General features: G+C 33.7%; 1 protein-coding gene across 2 annotated transcripts; it reads left to right on the top strand.

Moving 5' to 3' along the window:
• The first annotated feature begins 320 nt into the window (after positions 1–320).
• LOC141511195 (L-lactate dehydrogenase A chain-like) lies at positions 321–4750 on the top strand. Of its 2 annotated transcripts, none has more exons than XM_074220446.1 (2): positions 321–342; positions 3744–4750. In XM_074220446.1, exon 2 carries the CDS (start codon positions 3749–3751, stop codon positions 4748–4750), a length of 1002 nt encoding a protein of 333 aa, XP_074076547.1. In that variant the 5' UTR covers positions 321–342; positions 3744–3748. The 2 variants fall into 2 exon arrangements, with proteins under 2 accessions (XP_074076547.1, XP_074076546.1); XM_074220445.1 differs by lacking the exon at positions 321–342 and having other exon boundaries at positions 3749–4001; positions 4167–4750.
• The last annotated feature ends 16389 nt before the right edge of the window (positions 4751–21139 follow it).

A 21139-nucleotide genomic window follows, 5' to 3' on the forward strand; every position in this document is an offset into this window, starting at 1 on the left:
TCTGACCATTTTGCTCCCACCCTCTGCCCCACCACTCACCCATCCAGCTATATTCAATAGGCTCCAGTGGCTCCCTATCACCTCTAGAATCAAATATAAAATCATCCTTTTGGTGTTGCTTTTTTAACCTGCCATCTCCAACCTTTGCATTCTTCTTATATCTTTTAACATCTCTGCTATGTGTCCCCATGCAATTTGGGATTTAGTGATTAATCTCAAACAAGACACTGCTTCTCCTGACTCCAAGTATTTTTATTAACTGACTCTCTTAAATTGAATATTCATCTCCCTTGGCTTTCCTTTACATGCCAGATAAAAATCTAGCCTTCTGCAGGAAGATTTTTCTTCACTTTCTTTTACTTTTTTTTCTTTTGATTATTTCCATTTTATTCTCTCTATTTATATACATAGTTATCTTTTACATACAGATTGTAAACTCCTTAAGAGCAGGGATAATCGTTTACCTTTCTTTATATCTCCATACTTTTGCATATAAAACAAGCAAATAAATAAATAAATAACTGACATAGATGATACATTTAGACCCGAGAACTTAAAATTCATATGGTAAGCTCAAGTTTATAGAAAAGCATTCAGTGACCCAGAGTGGCCAAGAAAGATAATATCTCATAGATTTAGAGAGAAAGAAACTTAGAAGTCTTTGTACAGATGAAGTTACAGTGGCACTTATAATTTAAGTGATTTACTAAAAGACATATAGGAAGCAAATGACAGAACTATGACCTAAAATTCAAACCTAGGAATTGTTCCACTTAATCAAAATCTTATATCCAAACATTAGCTTTTGTTCTCTCTCTCTCTCTCTCTCTCTCTCTCTAGCAAAGTACAATGTGATCTAAACTAAATAACATGGTATAAGAGGAAAAAAGACTAGATGTGGTCAGGACATTTGGTTTTTAACCTTGACTATGATATGTTTTAACCATTTTGAAACAAACAAGTAATCTACCTCTCTATGCCCTGACATCATAAATTCTAAAATATGAATGACAAAACTTGTACCACTGACTTCACAACTATTCTTACAGAGATCATAAGTGTTATAAAAAGGGGAATTATTATTACAATGAAGTTATTATTACATTCTAATCTTAACAGAACATTGCAAACCATCATGCTTATTTTTGCATTGCCTGAAATTTAAAGTTATTGGTATGCAAAGTATATCCACAAAAACACACAAATATATACTATTTACATATACACACTTTGTATACTTCTATATTTTATATATATATGATAAACATCTAGAATATATATATATATATATATATATATATACATATATATACACAATTCTAACCAAATGAAAATACCTTGAATATAAGAATTTTAATTAAAATAAGAAATATATACTATTTCAGGAGTGTCCGAAAGGCTGCCTGTGACCTGCATGTAACTGGCATTGTGACTTTATGTGGCCCCCTAAATGCTTTAGTAAACAAAGCCAAGCTATTCAGAGCTCTAATTAAAAGGGTAAATCAAAATATATTGTCTATTGTTTCAATAAAAGCTTTTAAAAATAAGGTTGGACATCCCTGTACCATATGATTATAGACAGCATCAATATTGCATTATTAATGGTGGAAAACTTAATGCGAGACTCTGATGTAAATTCTTGAAAATTAATGTAATGCAAATATATGATCTTTCTAACTAATAAATATTTTTTACCTGAGTTCCAATAGATTTTTCCAAATGGATAAATGATGAAGAAATACTTAGTTGATTTCCAGAAACCAATGAATCTTGAAGTCAGGACTAGTTTGAGTTTATATCATCCTTGGTTTCACCATATTATATGGTTTAAGTTTTGATTCATTATTTCTAAGGTATAAAAGTAACTTTTCAGATACTAATATTGAATATAAAATCTTTGATCATCTAACTATAGTTTGGGAAATCTTGAAAATAAAGTAAAAACTATCTTTAGAGAAGGAAAGAAATTTCTTTCTTCCTTCAATTGTTCAAGACAATTCCTTGGTTTCTCATGATTGATAAACCTCCCAGTAGTTCTCTTCATTATATTTTAGGTGACAAGTCCTTTGATGCTATCAGCTCATAGTTTCCTCAGATGATGTCCATTAGTTTTTCCAATAACATTCTCATTTTCCCTCTGATCTACACCCTTGAAGTGCTAATCCTTCTTCACTAATTGTGAATTGAGAAGAAAGTTTCATTCCCACTATCAACATATCCTTGACTCATAAAGGCTATGTGGATAATATTAATACCTAGTGGAACAATAGAAGAATGGATTTGAAAAACCATGAGAATCATATATATGATTAGAATTGGAAAAGACTATCCACAAATGCAATCCAATGCTGTGCCAAATTATGGATAGCATAGGACATGGGTCATACATTTAAAACGGGAAGGAGCATAGAAGTCAATCAGTCTTATACCCCTCAGTTTTGCAAATGAAGAAATTATGGCATAGACACTTTTAAACAGCCTGTTCCAGATTTTATTTCACCATAAACAGAGTGTATCTTCCTAGTAAAATGTAAACTCCTTGAAAGAAGGAATTCATTTCCCTATTTTCTTTTTATCCCTAGTGATAATTTAGTTAATAACTATGCAATTAATGTTTATAGTTAATGTGTTTCCTCTTAAGTAAGTAGAAAGTGTTAAATAATTTTATGGGTAGGAATACAACATTTAACCACTAGAATAATTCCCACATTTTATTCATCCAGACTTTAAAAACTGAATAAAATGATTTCAAGTTTTGAGACACATACTTTTTGTTGTTGTTTTTGTTGTTCCGAAACCTTGAAAGGTAACATTCATTCTCATCTTGTTGTCTTTGTCCTTGCTGTTTTTGTCCCCAAAAGGAGCTTAGATGAGTTCAGGGTAGTTTTAATCTCATTTTGTTTTGGTGGCATATGGCAGCAAAAATTATTTCTGTTCTGTCACCCATATATTTCTATACAGAAGTCACCTGAATTTAAAATTTGATTATATCAGAATAACAATAAAAATAATTTTGCAATCTAAGAACAAATATTATAAAGTAACTATGAATATATGATATAAACTTGAAATTAAATATAAATATTAGTATAATGAGTAAGTTAGTAAATGTTCTCATTATGAAAATGCAAAAGAGCTGGCTTCTCCCATGGCCTCAGAAGAGGCTCTTAATTTCCTTGCAGTAGCAGATGGTGAAGTAGTATCAGTGAAGCACAAGATTCCAAATCTATTGAATCCCCTTCTCAACCTCAACAGGAAAAACAAAAATGTGTTGACATATCGTAGTTATATAGACATTGAATCCTCTTTCTGAAGCTCTGGATTAACCATATTACAACCAAGTAACATTCCTTAACCCCTTCTTATTGTCCCTTATTCTTTAAATACTGAGACTGCTCACCCTCCCCTCTCTACCTTTCCTAAAACTCTATGTAGCAATTTTCTTATTCCCCAAGTGGGAGCAGTGGGTAGAATAAAGTCATCTAGAAAGAGGAGCAATCTCCATATGTATTGCAATTGGAAAAAAAAAATTGGGAGAGGTGGAAGAAAAAAAGGAGAAAAAAGAATTAAACAAAACACCCACTGGTGCTTAAAATAGTTAAAGCCTAGCTTATCTCCTCAGTAAAACAAAGTGGGTTAAGAACACTTGATGACGGCACCAGTCTGGGAGCAGCTAGCAACCTCGTGTCCGGGGGACCCCTCCGCATCCTCACCAGCCACTTCGCTTCCAGCTCAGATTCACCCCAAAATGGGAACTTCTGTCAAGGATCAGCTAATTTTGAATGTCCTAAAGGAAGACCAGGTCCCCCATAACAAGATCACTGTTGTGGGTGTTGGCACCATTGGCATGGCATGTGCCATCAGTATCTTGATGAAGGACTTGGCTGATGAACTTGCCCTAGTTGATGTCATAGAAGATAACCTAAAGGGAGAGATGATGGATCTCCAACATGTCAGCCTTTTCCTCAAAACACCGAAGATTGCTTCTGGCAAAAACTACAGTGTAACTGCAAACTCAAAACTGGTTGTTGTTACTGCTGGGGCACGTCAACAGGAGGGAGAAAGTTGTCTTAACTTGGTCCAGCAAAATGTGAATATTTTTAAATTCATCATTCCCAATATTTTTAAATACAGCCCTAATTGCAAGCTGCTTATTGTTTCCAAAGCAGTGGATATTTTGACATATGTGGCCTGGAAGCTGAGTAGCTTTCCTAAAAATCGTGTTATTGGAAGTGGTTGCAATCTGGATTCTGCCCATTTCCATTACCTAATGGGGGAGAGACTTGGTATCCATTCTTCAAGTTGTCATGGATGGGTTCTTGGGGAACATGGAGACTCCAGTGTTCCTGTGTGGAGTGGTGTGAATGTTGCTGGTGTATCTCTAAAGAATCTTTATCCTGCTCTGGGAACTGATAGTGATTCAGAAAATTGGAAGCAAGTTCACAAACAGGTGGTTGACAGTGCTTATGAAGTCATTAAGCTGAAGGGCTACACTTCTTGGGCCATTGGCTTGTCTGTGGCAGATGTGGCAGACAGCATTATGAAAAATCTTAGGAGAGTGCATCCAATTTCCACCATGATTAAGGGTCTATATGGCATTAATGACGATGTCTTCCTTAGTGTCCCTTGTGTCTTGGGGCAGAATGGTATTTCTGATGTGGTGATGGCAAATCTGACTCTGGAGGAGGAGGCCCATTTAAAGAAGAGTGCAGAAGCTCTTTTGGGAATCCAGAAGGAGCTACAATTTTAAAACTTTAAATGTGCTTCCATTGTACTGTCTGGAGAACACGACAGTGATTGAGGGATTGTGTATGACATGCTATGGTCAAATCCTTCCTCTGATTTAGTAATTGAGCACCAGAAATGTAAAACTTAAGAACACACTCTAGACTCTAGACTCTTCCTAAAGTTAGAAATGGGGAATACAATGTGACTGTTTGTTAAACCCTGTTATTTGCACAGTGATGCTGGATCAGACTTGTACAGTCATAAACATAGCTACTGTCAAGCAGAACCACAGGTTATGTCACTGCCTATTTTGTAGGTGCTAGTTTCCCAAAGGTCCATAACATTCTTGGACACAACACCACACATACTAATAAAGTAGCAATACTTTATTGATACATTTTATGCTCCCCTCCATTGGAGCTCTTTAGCATGGCCCCATGAATCACCTTTCCAGGGCACCTGATTTTGTCTACTTATATATACTATTTCAATAGTTGTAAATTTCAATATTATATAAAGATCTATGTATGTACAATGACACAACCAATTCGCCAAGTGTCATACTAACCTAAATACTGAATAAACAACAAAATAACTGAACAAAAGAACACTTGATGCCTAGACAATGAGATGAAGTTAGATTGATCATTATTTACATACATAAAGCTTAGACACATTCTGTAGAAAAAAACCAATAAGCTGTGCCCAGAATTAAAGGAAAAACTTATTAGATGTGTTCATGGTACCTTATTTTCCAGATTTTGTACTCCATTGGTATAGTCTTGAGGAGACTTTAGACTCTGAGATACCATCTCACACTTATTAAATTGATTGATATGACAGAAAGGAAAATATCAAATGCTTTATGAAAAGAAGAGAATTTGGGATACTTGTGCACTAATGGTAGAGTTGTGAATATATTGAAAATAATTTGGAAAAGGGAAATATAAAACTTTGTATACCTGTTCACTCACCAATACCACATCAAGCTATGTACCCCAAAAATTCAAAGAATAGGAAAAGGACCTCTTTGTATAAAAAAAAAATTACAGCAGCCTTTATGGTGGCAATCAATTGTAAATTGAAGAGATGACCATCAATTGGGGAATGGCTAAACAAATCTGATGACCTAGCTGTGGAGGGGCAGAATCAAGATGGCGGCATGAAGCAAACATTTCCTGGAACTCCTTCCCTCCCAAACTACAAAAGCCAACAAATGATGACTCTAGCCAAAATTTAGAGGGGCAGAACCCACAGAAAGACAGTGATATCATTTCCCTGTCCAAGATAACTTAAAAGTTCTGCGTTAAGGTGTGTTTTAAGGAGACTGGGGGTTGGAAAAAAGCCATGGCCACAGCACAGCTCAGCCCAGCCCAGCCCAGTCCAGAGATCACTGGCAACAGCATGAAGGGGCAGTGAGATAATTCTTTTACACTAGAAGGAGTGTGGAGTGAGTAGCACTGGCTGCAGAATCTGCAGCGAGAATTTGGAGAAAGCAGCCTGCATCCCTAGAGACAATAAGGGAAGTCTTCAGGGATTTCTCTGCCCCCCTCAGGGTAGGTCTCTGCTGATAGCCTACAGTCAAATCCAGGATGCATTTTAGGCTTCCATACTAAGTAGACAATTTGGATCTTTCATTATAGCTCCAGGGCTGAGGGAAGTCCAGAGTCTATCTATATATCAAAGCACAGGCAAGAAAGCATAAGACCTTGGAGCAATAAAGGTCCCAGTGGGGTGTCCCCCCTCCCAAGAAAACAAACCCAAAGCCTTGGAAGTGCTGTCTTCGGGCTGAGGAAATGAGTAAACAACAGAAAAAGAAAAATCTGATCACAGAGAATTAATTTATTCCCATGGAAAATCAAAACACATACTCAGATGATAACAAAATCAAAATGTCTCTATCCAAAACCTCCAAGAGAAATAGAAAATGGGCTGAGACTATGGATGAGCTCAAAAAAAAGACTTTGAAAAGCAATTAAGAGAGATGGAGGAAAAATTGGGAGGAGAAATAAGAGCAATACAGAAAAATCATGAAAATGAAATCAAAAGCTTGGTGAAAGATACACAAAAAATACTAAAGAAAATAATATGGTAAAAACCAGTTTAGGCCTAATGGAAAAAGCAAAACTAAAGGTTAATGAGGAGAAGAATGCCTTAAAAAACAGAATTGGGGAGCTGGAAAAGGAAATAAGAATGCTATCTGAAGAAAATAACTCCTTCAAACGCAGAATAGAACTAAAGGAATCTGATGACTTTGCAAGAATCAGGAAGAAATAAAATTCTCCCCAAACAGCCAAACATTAGAAGAAACTGTGAAAAATCTCATTGGAAAAACAACCAAACTCAAAAACTGATCCAGAAGAAACAATTTAAAAATTATTGGGCTACCTGAAAGCCAGGACCAGGAGAAGAGCCTAGACTTCATTTTTCAAGAAATAGTATAGCAAAATTGTCCTGAGATCCTAGAAACAGAGAATAAAATAGAAATCGAGAGAATTCATTGCTCACCTCCTAAAAAAGTTCCCAAAAGAAAAACTTCCAGGAATATTATAGGCAAATTCCAAAACTTCCAAATCAAAGACAAAATTCTAAAAATGGCCAGAAACAAAAAAATTCAACTACCGAGTCAGGATTACACAGGATCTGGCAGTATTTTTATTTAGGGCTCATAAGGATTGGAATATAATATTCTGGAAGGCAAAAGAACTTGGTTTACAACTGAGAATCAACTACCCAGCAAAACTGAACATCCTCTTTCAAGGGAAAAGATGTACTTTCAATGAAACAGGGGACTTTCAAATTTTCCTATTGAAACAATCAGAGCTGAAAAGAAAGTATGATCTCCAACTACAGGACTCTGGTCAACCATAGAGGGAGTGGAAGAGAAGGACTAACTATGAGCAACATAATGATATTGAACTGTTTGTATTCTTGTATGGGAAAAAGATATGGATAACTCATATGAACTTTATCATCTATAAGAGCTGTTAGGAGCATATATAGATAGGACACAGGAAGGAGCGTAATACAATGGTATGATATATTAAAAAGATGGAGTCAATGGGTGACAAAGGAAAGTACTGGGAGGAAGGAAAAGGAGATGAAGAAGAAGCCAAGAAATTTTACATAAGAGTCAAGCAAAAGCTTTTTCAATGTAGTGGAAAGTGAGTAGGCAAGGGGGAATGAGTGAGCCTTCATTCTCATCAGAAATGACTCAGAGAGGAAATAACATACACATTTAATAGGGTGAAGAAATCTATTTTACCCTAGAGAAAAATAAAAAGAAATAAATGGGATAAGGGGGAATGGGGAGAGGGAAGGGGTGGAATAGGTGATGAGAGGGAAGACTGAGGGAGACGGTACTCAGATTCAACACACTTTTGGACAGGGCCAGGATGAAAGGAGAGGGAGAATAGAATAAATGAGAGTGGGGAGGAATAGAGTGGAGGTACAGTTAGTAATAGCAATTATGGGAAAAATATTGAAGGAATTTCTCTGGTGGACTTATGAGAAAGAAAGCAACTCACCCCAGAGACAGAGCCATTGGAATTTTAACACAGACTGAAGTACTTTTTTTCCTCTCTGTTCTTCAGATTTCTCATTTTCTTGGGGGAAAGGGGATTTATGTTTACTCTTATAACTCATTCACTTTATATCAATGTATAGCATGGAAACAATGTGAAGACTATCAGAAAGCCTTCTGTGGGGGGTGGGGGGAAAATTCAAAACCTTACAAAAAATGATAGGTAGATACTACTACTGTATATAAATGGATATCAAATAAAATGTTAACAATAAAATCTGATGAAATACTTTTGTGTTCTAAGAAATGATGCACCGGATAGGTTTCATAAAAGCTTGACAAGAGTTAAATGAATTCATGAAGCAGAACAAGGAGAATTTTATAAACAGTAATAGTGATATCGTCAAAATGATTAATTGAAAATAACTTAGCCTCGTTGATCAAAAAAAAATCCATTGCAAGATATCCCAAGATCAAAACTGCAATACACCTTCAGAGAGAGTAACAAAATACTCAGAATTCAGATTGAAGAATTTAATAAATTATTTTACTGGGGTGATTTTATCTGCATTTTCCTTGCAATATGGTTAATATGGAAAAGTCTTCCATGATTGCACCAATATAATAAAAAGCAAATTGCTCCTTTCTCAATAAAAGTATAAGAGCTAGAAGTTATGGAGACAATTTGATACTCAATTTGTTTTTCATTTTATTTAATTTTGTCATGTTATTTTATTTTATTTTCCAATTACATGCAAGGATAGTTTTCAACATATTTTTTTGTAAAGGCAAAACAATAGAAATTGTGGGAATTGCTATCAAATGGGAAATCAATGAGAAATTTATATTATATGAACACAGTATTAGTGTTCTATCAGAAATTGTGAGTGACTAAACTTCAGTGAAACCTGGAAAGACTTGAAGGAACTGATGCTGATGAAATGAGCACAACCAGGAGAACACTGTACACATTTACAAGAAGACTGTGAGATGGTCAAATATGGAGACAGCTCTCTCCTTTTCTCAATACTCCAGAAATTTACTTATTCTGCAAGTGGGAACAGTGGGCAGATTAAAGCCCTTCTAGGAAGAGCCCATTAAAGAAAGAACAATCTCTATCTCTATTACAGATATATTTGGAATAATTTCCGGTTATAGGCTTTGGAGTTCCACATTTTTCTATTACCCTCCTTTTCATTACTGCTTCTCAAGGCAGTAAACAATCTGATATGGGTTGTACATGTATGATCATGTTTAACATATTTCAATATTAGTCTTGGTATGAAGGTTATAAATCAGAACTAAGGGGGAAAACTCAGGAGAAAGAAAGGAAAAACATGAGAAGTTTTAAAGTGAACAGAGTATACTTTGCTCTACATTTAGACTCTATTGCTTTTTGTTATTTTCTAGATGTGATTAGCATTTTCCATAATAAGACTGTCAGGATTATCCGTTATTAATGAACTTCTGAGAGGAGCTGTATCCATGCTACATGCGAGTCCTTCCAGGCTTCTCTGAATTCCATCCCTCTAGGTTTCAAATAGAACAATAGTATTCCATAACATAGATATCATATAGTTTGTTCAGCCATTCCCCAGTTGATGGATATACATTTGATTTTCAATTGTTTACTACAACAAACAGGGCTGCTATGAATATTTTTGTACAAGTGAAGTTTTTACCCAACTTCATGATGTTTTCAGAGTGTAGAGCCAATAGTGTTATTGCTGGATCAAAGGGTATGATTTTTATGGCCTTTTGGTCATGATTCCCAATTGCTCTCCAGAAAGGTTAGATGAATTTTTAGCTACACCAACAATGAATTAGTGCCCCAGATTTCCCACATCCCTTCCAATATTTATCTTTGTCATTTCTGATCATATTGGCCACTCTGATAGGTATGACATAGTATGTCATATTGCTTTAATTTCCATTTTTCTAACCAGTAATGATTTAGAACAATTTTTTCTTATGGCTATGGATAGTGTCAATTTCCTCATCTGAATATTGACTTTGCAGATCCTTTGACCATTTGTCAATTGGGGAATGACTTAGCTATTTTTTTTGTTTGTTTTTATAAATTTGACTTGGCTGTCTATATATTTTAGAGATGAATCCTTTGTCAGATATAACAGTTGTAAAAATTGTTTTCCTGGTTTACTAAATTTCTTTTGATTTTGGTTGCAGTGGTTTTGTCTGTGCAAAAGCAGTTTAATTAAATGTGATCAAAATTATCTAATGTGTTTTTAAAGATGATCTCCATCTCTTCATCATAAACTGATTCTCTTTCCATAGATCTTACAGGTAAACTATTCCCTTATCTCCTAGTTTGCTTGTATTATTGTCTTTTATGTCTAAATAATGTACCCATTTTGATCTTAACTTAGTATGGGGTGTGAGATGTTGGTTTAATCCAAGTTTCTGCCATACTAATTTCCAGTTTTCCCAGCAGATTTTATTGAACAGAGAGTTCTTATACCACAAGCTGGACACTATGGGTTTGTCAAAAAGCAGATTACTGTAATTGTTTCCTGCTGTCTCTTTTGCACCTAATCTCTTCCACCAATCCACCATTCTTATTTCTTTACCAGTAGCAGACAGTTTTGATGACTAATGCTTTATAATATAATTTCAGATCTGGTAAGGCTAAATCACTTTCTTCTGCACTTTTTCATTAACTTCCTGGATATGCTTGACTTTTTGTTTCTCCATAAGAATTTCATTACAATTTCTTCTAGTTCATTAAAGTAATTTTTGGAAGTTTGATTGATAAGGCACTTAATAAGGGAAATAATTTAAGTAGAATTGTCATTTTTATTATATTAGCTCAGCCTATCCTTAAGCAGTTGATATTTAAATCGTTATTTAAATGTGATTTCATTTGGGTGAAAAGTGTTTTATAGTTGTTTTCATAGAGTTTCTAAGTCTGCCTTGGCAGGTAGACTCCCATGTATTTTACAATGTCTGAAGTTACTTTAATATATAGAAATGGTGAGGATTTAGGAGGGTGACTTTTGTTAAAGTTGCTAATATTTTCTTGCAGTCTTTTTAGATATTTTTAGGATGTTCTAGATATACCATCTGCAAATATAGATATACTATCAGCAAATAATGAGAGTTTTGTTTCTTCCTTCCCAATTCTAATTTCTTCAATTACTTTTTCTTCTCTTATCACTGAAACTAAGACTTCTCATATAATATTGCATATAACACTTATTGATGATTTCAGATTGCTACTGCTAATCATTCTAAGAAACAATCCATTTATTCCTATGATCTCTAGTGTTTTTAGTAAGAATGGGTGCTGTAATTTGTCAAAGACTGTTTCAGAATGAATTGACAAAATCATATCATTTCTGTTAGGCTTTTTATTAATAAAGTCAATTATACTAACAGTTTTCCTAATATTGAACCTATTCTGCATTCCTGGGATAAATCCTGCTTGGTCAATGTGTATTATGCTAGTGATAAATTGCTGTAAGATGTTATTTAAGATTTTTTGTATCCATATTCTTTAGGGAAATTGGTCTATAATTTCTTTTCTATGTTTTGACTCTTCCTGGTTTAGGTATCAGTACCATAATGGTGTCATGGAAGGAGTGAGGCAAAGTTCCTTTGTCACTTTTTCCCCCAAAGAGTTTATGTGGAATTGGAACCAATTGTCTCTTAAATGCTTGACAGAATTCACTTGTGAATCCATCTGGCCCTGGAGATTTTTTTCTTAGGGAGTTCAATGATAGCTTGTTGAATTTCTTTTTCTGAGACAGGATTATTTAGGTATTTAATTTCCTCTTCATTCAACCTGGGCAACTTATAATTTCATAAATATTGATTTAATTTCACTTAGATTATCAAATTTAGTGCCATACAGTTGGGGAAAAAATCTGAATTATTACATTGATTTCCTCCTATTGGTGGTGAGTTCACCTTTTTCATTTAATGATATCAGTAATTTGGTTCTTTTTTAAAATCAAATTAACCAAAGGAATTTTACTGGATTTTTCATAAAATTAACTTTTGTTTGTTTTAATTAGTTCAATAGCTTTCTTGCTTTCAATTTTAATAATTTTTCCTTTATCTTTTTCACTTCTAATTTGGTATTTATTTGGGAGGTTTTCATTTGTTCTCTCTCTGTTATTTTTTTACTTGCATGCTTTATTCATTGAATTCCTCTTTCTCTATTTTATTTATCTAAGCAGTTAAAGATATACTATATCCCCTAATAACTGTCTTGGCTGTATTCCATATGTTTTGGTATATTTTTTCATTATTGTCATTATGCAGAATGAAATCATTCATTCTCTATATACTTTGTTGTTTGATCCACTCATCTTTAAAATGAGGTTATTTAGCTTCCAATTACTTTTAGTTCAGTCTCTCCATGACCTTTTATTGCATTTATTGAATTATGATATGAGAATGAATTATTCACTATTTTTGCCTTTTTGAATTTAATTACAACGTTTCTATTCCCTAGTACATGGTCAATTTTTGTGTAAGTGCCTTTACTGTAGAAAAAAGCAATGCATATTCCTTTCTATTCCCAATCAGTTGTCTCCAAAGGTATATCTTGTCTAGATTTTCTAATATTTTATTTACCTGATTCACTTCCTTTCTTGTTCATTTTATGGTTTGATTTATCTAAATCTGAGAGAGGGAAATTAAGATCTCCCATCAATAGAGTTTTGTTGTCTATGTCTTCCTGTAGCTCATTCATCTTCTCCTCTAAGAATCTAGATGCTATGCCACTTGGTGACTACATATTTAGTATTGAAATTGCTTCCCTTCAGGTGGCTTGCATTTCACACAGCTGGGTGATTGTTGGGTCTACGGGGCTGGATGTGGACTCGGGTGCTCGTGGCTCCAGGGCTGGTGCTTCATTCATTGTGCCACCTGGCCATGCCTACAATTATTACTATTATTTTTTTTAATTTTAATTTTTTTCTCTCCCTTTTACTTTATCGCCCAAGCAAGTCTATATTCATGGGGGAGAGGGGTATTTTGTTTACTCTTAAACAAGAATATTTTATTAATGTAAAAAAAAACATTTGTACAAAATGAGAATTAAAAAATTAAATTAAATTAAAAAAATAAAATAAAATAAACCTATATAAAAAAAGAAATTGCTTCCTTTTCTATGTTACCTTTTAAGAGGAAATATTTTCCTTCCTTATCTCTTTTAAGAAAACCTATTTTACCATTTGCTTGGTTTGAGATAAGGATTGATACCCCAGCTTTTTTCACTTTGGCTGAAGTAAAATATATTCTGCTCCAAACTTTTACTATAACTTTATATGTATTTCTCTGCTTCTAATGTGTTTTTTGTAAGCAGCATATTTTAGGATTCTGTTTACTTATGTTTATGGGAAAGTTCATCCTATTCACATTCAAAGTTATAATTACTAACTCTTTATTGTCCTCCATATTTTCTTCTGTTTGTATTTTTTTCTTTTTTACTTATCCATATTCCCTAGCATTTTACTTCTGAATACCATCTCCTTCAGTGTGTTGACCCCCTTATATCCACCCCTCGTCTATATTTCCCCCTTCCCTTTGCCCCATCTTCCTTCCCTTCCTTCTGTTAGTTCCCCTCCTTCACTCCCTCCCTCTTTTACCTTTTAATAATTGAAAGGTTAACAATAATGAGAATTTTTTTCCAGTGGTGAGAATTTACATCATATTGGATAGCCAATTTCATCATATTCAATAGCAATTTTTTTTTCTTTTACCTTTTTTATCTTTTCATGTGTTGTTTGAGTCTCATGTTTGAAGTACAAATTTTCTAGTTACCTCTGGTGTTTTCATCAGGAAATTTGGAAGTTTCTTATTTCATTAAATGTCCACCTTTTCCCCCTGGAAGAGAAGTCTCAATTTTGCAGGATAGTGAGTTCTTGGCTGTATTACAAGCTGCCTTGCTCTTCAGAATATCTTGTTCCAGGTCCTTTGATCCCTCAATGTTGTTGCAGACAGGTCCTGTGTAATCCTTAGTGTGATTCTTTAGTATCTAAATTGTTTCTTTATTGATGCTTGTAGGATTTTCTCTTTTACCTGATAGTTCTGAAATTTAGCCTCAATTTTACTTGGTATTTTCATTTTGGGATCTCTTTCAGGAGGGGATTGATGTATTCTATAATTATTTTGCCCACTTGTTCCATGATATCAGGGCAATTTTCCTTCAAAAGGTCTTGAATTATTGATCCAGGCTTTTGTATATATATATATATATATATATATATATATATATATATATATATATATATATATATATATATATATGAAATGTCTTCAGGAAGCCCAAGAATTCTTAAGTTGTCTCTTGTGGATCTATTCTCTACTTAAGCAACTTTGGTGATGAGGTATTTTACATTTTCTTCTATTTTTTTTATTTTTTGGTTTTGTTTAATAGATTTTTTTGGTTTTGTTTAATAGATTCTTGGTCATTGGTTTCCACAGATTCCATACTTGGTTTAGAGAAGAATTCTCTTAACTTACTTTTTGCAACTCCTTTTCCAATTGATCAATTCTAATTTTGAAGGTGTTTTCCATTTGTCCAATTGTGGTTTTGAGAGAATTATTTTTTTGTTGTAAGATGTTAATTTTCTCTTGGGCTTCTTATCCCTATTTTTCAAATTGTTTTTTAAACTTCCTGATCTCTTCTAAGAAGTCTTTCTGTCCTGGAGACCAATTCATATTCTCCTCAGAAGTTCTAGATCTCTCTGAGTTAGGTTCTTTGTCTTTGAGGTAGTTTTCTATGCCCCCCCCGCCTTTTTACTGGCCTTTTTCCTAGGATCTTGTGTTGGGGGAGGGCTGGTTCACAGACCTTTGGTTTTGAAAAACCCTATTCTTTTAACTATAAGAAATTTCTTTTATTTTGATATTTTCATGATTATTCTTTTATTTTTATTATAGTTATACCAATGTATAAAGAACAATATGTATTTTTAAATATATTCCTTCTCTAGTAATTATGCTATGAAAGCAGAAATTAATTTTGATTTTCAAGAAGTCAAGGGCATTTATTTTCTCTTGTTATCTCTTTTACATAGCTATATAATTAAGGTATTATGAATATATCATTATTAGCCTCAAATATGTTGCACTAACTAGTTATATTTACTTGATCTTTAGATAGAATTGCCTCTTTGGTAAAAGGTCAATATGTGGATAGAACCTAGGTATTTTCAAAGGTAGGCTTAGTTCCCTATTAAATTCTAATTTACCAAAGAATTATTAAGTACCTTCCACTTGGAGAGTCAGCAAATCAGGCAGATGGCAGTTTTTTTTTTTTGTGCCTACTCCGTGCTGAGCTCTCCAGGACTAAGTTCTGGAAATTTTTCTGGTCCTTGTAGACAAACTGTAAAGAGGTAGAAATATTCTACACTTCTCATACTATGAATGTAATGTGTAATCATTGTAAGAGCATGATAATATTTTAAATGTGTAAATAACATGATTCATGACCTGTAATTTATTATGAAATTAGAACATGAAGATGAAATTTCTCCCCAATTTCAAAATTATTTGTTCAAAAACAAATACATTGATCATGGAATCTAAACATGTAGAGTGTATTTATTACTTAGCAGTAATATCCTATTTTCCCATTGTATGAGAACTCATTTAAAATGTAGTGTCATGGAAATTTCATGAATGATGGTAGCAGTGCCTGAATTGTTGCAACCTTAATTTGTACTTTAGGGTCCCTGTAGAATGATATCAAAGCATAATGTATCCTACCTACTCCTTGTTCAACTAGAGCTTTCTCTATCCCAATCAGCTATGTCAGCTTTACTTAAATTGCTTTTTGGTTATTAAATAATTTTATTTTGATAAGAGAAACTAAAAAGAAATGAGAGAAGGAGAAAAAGTATAGTTGACTAGCAGATATGTCCTTACCTAAACAGATAACATAAACATAGATTCTCAGTGCCATTCTTCTGGTAAATGGAATGCTTATTTATACACAGAACAAGTAATTATGATTCCACCTACATATTCAAAACAAACAGATATTTAGTTTTAATGACAATAATTCCTGTGTATAGAATGAAATTAATTCACTTTTATAGTACTGATAAACTTATGAAATTGTGAGTTTCCCTTCCTTCTTTCAATTTCTTTGTCCAAGGTTGTCTTAATGATTGCTTATATTTACCTTATACCAAACACTCTGGAGAATTTTTTCCTCTCCAACCATGCATTTCAATTACTCTTCTATGCTGGGGAGAGAGAGAGAAAATACTGCTTTCAGTAATTTGTAATCACCCTCTGGATTTGAAAAAAGCATACATTCTAACAAAATAAGATGATTGGCTATCATGGTTATTTGCTTGGAAAACCCACTAACTATTTGTTATGCTTTTCTCACCTCTCATTGTAATGACTTTTTCATTGGTTGAATTCCTTTAAAAATAGTATTAGGGTCAGGATTGTTTCCAGTGTCTATTTCTTATTTTTTTAAGGTAGACAGTTTATTATATTGGTCCATTTAGGTCAATTATAATTGCACAGAATTCCATCTCAGTATTGTTACTTCTTTTTAATTTAACATTAATTTTGACCGTTGCTTCAATGTATTGATCTGATTGCACCTTATCAGATGATTCTGAAATTATCACTCTCTTTATGACTAATAATTTTCTATCTTTACTATGGCATTTGTCCTGCTTTCAAAAATCCTAGATATGTTCCAATGGTTCTAAATGATTCTGTAGCCTTTTCATATTCTTTCTCGAACCATTTTAACAGGTTTACTTTTATCTATAAATAAAAGTGATTCTGCTTACAAGCAATGACATAGAGAAATTTTATTGATGTCTTTCTCTTGCCCAGTGATTGTTCTACATTGATATGTATCTATTTTTATAGAACAAATTATTTGAATAGATTATGTAAAACTATTTATTTATGAAGTAAAAAAAGAATTATTAGAAAAAATATTGGTATTGAAGTTAGGGCTTGGTTTCAAGTCCTGACTTTACCACTGCATATCTTATTGTTTCTCTGAAATTCAGTTTCCCTATCTATAAAATAAGAATAATATTATGCCTACTTATAATGTCAAAGCATTTTGTAACATTCAAAGAAGTTAGTTTATGTAAAGTTCTGTAATCATAAACATTATTGCTAGAAATAAATTCCTAAGATTGAATTTGAGAAATGAAGTCTAAATATAAAATTTAATTGAAAACAACCTGTTCCCATAAATGCTTCTAAATGTAAATTACAAAACAGTCCCCTTATCTTTAAAGAGACAAACATGCACATCAATAATGGCAGTTGACAATTTAATTCCAAGTAAATAATCTTTAAGCATTTGAAGTTCTCATACATTATGAGGTTCGAATAGTCAATATGATGCTTGTGATCTTTTCTTTCCCCTCATCTCTATAGAAACCATTTATTAACAACATTTTCAGAAATGCTGTTGATGAAAGCAAATATCTTGAGTGGATTGAGTTAAAATAAAATTGTCCTGCATCCTCTCTCTCTCTCTCTCTCTCTCTCTCTCTCTCTCTCTCTCTCTCTCTCTCTCTCGTATTCTCTGAAATGGGCCTTGTTCTGCTTTATTCTTGAGAATTGCAAAATAAGTCAGGGATTTTTGTCATATCATTACTTATTACAACAAAGTCAGTTTCATTGAGCTTGCCTTTAGTATATGACCACTCTTTCAAATGCTATTAACAATTCTTTTCAAAAAGAAGAAAAGGTGAAAATTAAAAGTCAAGGAAGCAACTGAAAAAAAGTTGAATATGAAGGATGGCTTTTTATTGAATGGCAAAGTTCAATGTAAGTGACAGCAATTTAAATATTTGGCATCTGCTGCACGCATTGAAATGATGTATTACAGTATGATCCCAGCTGAAATAATCAAATAGAATTTTCTGCATTTGATTCCAGAATGACAGTATAATAAATTATATAGGGGAGAACGATGAAATTATGATATGATAAACAATACTTTTCTTCCATTTCACATGGGCAGTGAAAAGTGGTAATCAAATTTAACAAATAATTAAATATCCTACAAAATGGAGATAAAGGTACTTATTTAATAAATTATTCATCAAAAAGCAAAAACTTAACCATAAGCATATTTAGAAAGTCAGAATGCTTCCTAATGTCACTAATCAAATAAATCAGAAGTGCTTCATAATCACAGACATTTTTAAGGTTAGAGAAGCATACAAGGATACAGCTCATCCTATTCAGTGAATGATCTAGATTTATTTATTTTATATTATTACAATAATTTTGCTGTAAGAGTAAACATAAACCCCCTCCCTCCCCAAGAAGATAAGAAACCTCAAGAATAAAGAGAGAGAGAGATATACAAGAAAATGTACTTGAGTCTGTGTTCAGATTCCAATGGCTCTGTCTCTGGCGTGAGTTGCTTTCTTTATCATAAGTCCACCAGAGAAGTTGCTTCAGTATTTTTCTCACAGTTGCTATTACCAGTTGTATTTCCCTCCACTCTATTCCTCCCCTCTATTTGCTCTCTCTCCTTTCATCTTGACCCTGTCCAAAAGTGTGTTGTATCTGAGTACTCTCCCCCACAATCTTCCCTCTCTTCTATCACCTATTCTCTCATTCACTCCCCACATTCCCCCCTTATCCCATCCCTTTCTTGTCATTTTTCCTATGGCAAAATAGATTTCTATATTCTATTTAGTGTGTATGTTAATTCCTCTCTGAGTCATTTATGATGAGAATGAAGTCTCACTCATTCCCCCTTGCCTTCCCCCATTCCACTCCAATGAAAAAGTTTTTCCTTGACTCTTATGTGAAATTTCTTAGCTTCCTCTTCATCTCCTTTCCCTATACAATTATATTACACTCCTTCCTGTTCCCTGCCTATATGTGCTCCTTCTAATAGCTCTTATAAATGAGAAAGTTTGTTTGAGTTATCAATATCTTCTTCCCATGCAGCAATACAAACAGATCAATATCATTAAGTTCCTCATAGTTAGCTCCTCTCATCTACGCCCTCTATGGTTCACCAGAGTCCTGTACTTGGAGGTCATACTTTCTGTTCAGCTTTGGTTGTTTCAGTAGGAAAGGATGAAAGTCCCCTGTTTTATTGAAAGTCAATCTTTTCCACTGAAATGGGATTTTCAGTTTGCTGGGTTGTTGATTCCTGGCTGTAATCCAATATCTTTTGTCTTCCGGAATATCATATTCCAATCCCTACAAGCCCTTAATGTAGATGCTACCAGATCCTCTGTAATCCTGGCTATGGAGCTTGGGTAGTTGAATTGTTTGTTTTGGGCAACTTTTAGAATTTTTGATTTGATTTAGGAGTTTTGGAATTTGGCTATAATTATCTTGGAAGTTTTTCTTTTGGGATCTCTTTCAGGAGGTGACCAGTACATTCCCTCCACTTCTATTTTGCCCTCTGTTTCTAGGATCTCAGGGCAATTTAGCTAATTATTTTTGCAAAATGAAGTCTAGGCTCTTTTCCTGGTCATGACTTTCAGTTAGCCTAATAATTTTTAAATTATTTCTTCTGGATCTCTTTTGATGTTGGTTGTTTTTCCTAATGAGATATTTCACATTTTCTTCTAATTTTTGGCTTTTCAGGAAATTTTATTTCTTCCTGATTACTTGCAAAGTCATCAGCTTCCTTTAGTTCCATTTAGCATTTGAATGAGTTATTTTCTTCAGAGAGCTTTTTTATCTCCTCTTCCAGCTGGAATTCTGCTTTTTAAGACATTCTTCTCCTCATTTGCCTTTTTTATTTTTTTGCATTTGGTCTAAATTGGTTTTAAACATATTATTTTCTTCAGTATTTTTTGGTATTTCTTTCACCAACATGTGGATTTGGTTTTGATGATTTTTCTGCATTGCTCTCATTTCTCTTCCCAGTGTTTCCTACACCCCCCTTAATTGGTTTTCAAAGTCTTTTTTTGAGCTCATCCAAAGTCTGAGCCCATTTTCTCTTTTTTTTGGAGGTTTTTGGATATGAAAACTTTTATTTTGTCATCATCTGAGTATTTGTTTTGATCTTCTATGAGCCCAAAGTAATTTTCTATGTTCAGATTCGTCCTTTTCTGTTATTTGCTCGTTTCCTCAGCCCAAGACTAATTTACAGCCCTTCTGAATCTTTGGGTTTAATTTGGAGGGGCACCCCACTGAGACCTTTGTTCCTCCATGATCTTATTCTCTGTTGTCTTTGCTTTGATATGTAGATAACCACAGCATGCCCCTCTTCCCTGGAGCTGTAAGGAGGAGCCCTGCTCAGCTATCTCAGTATGGAAGTCCTAACTGCAACCTGGATCTGAGTGTGGATAAACAGCAGAGTCCTGCCCCCAGGGAGAGCAGATGTATTTCTGAATTCTCCCCTGACCCCCTTACCATCTATAGGCTGTACTCTGGATTCAGTTCCTTTTATTAGGCCAAGACTAAAAGACTTCTGATAAAAATTCCATCCACTTTCAGAGGAAAAAACAATGCAGCCTGAATGAAGAACAAAGCACACTATTTTCATTTTTTAAAACTTCTTTTATCTTTTATTTTTTATCTTTCTTTCTCATGTTTTCCCCCTCAGTTCTAATTAGTCTATCACAACCTGGATAATATGTTAATATATTAAAAACAATTGTACATGGCTAACCTATAACAGATGCTCACTGCAAAGGAGAGAGGAAAGCAAAGGGAGGTGTAAGAAAAATGTGAATCACAAAAATTTACAAAGAGATGAATGTTGAAAACTATTTTTCCATGTAATTGGAAAATTGAAATATATCATAAATTGTTTTTAAATTAATTATATTTTTTGATGTTATTAAAATGAAATGGCAGAAAATGGTATAGGGACTTTCGCAAGCTCTCCCTCAAACTACTCCAAATACCTTTAAATAATGACTCTAACCAAATTATAGAGCAACA

This window comes from Macrotis lagotis, chromosome 2 (genome assembly GCF_037893015.1).
Source record: "Macrotis lagotis isolate mMagLag1 chromosome 2, bilby.v1.9.chrom.fasta, whole genome shotgun sequence".
NCBI lineage: Eukaryota > Metazoa > Chordata > Mammalia > Peramelemorphia > Peramelidae > Macrotis > Macrotis lagotis.

Coding starts and splice junctions, on each gene's coding strand:
- LOC141511195 (XM_074220446.1), top strand. CDS start 3,749: ATGGGAACTTCTGTCAAGGATCAGCTAATTTTGAATGTCCTAAAGGAA.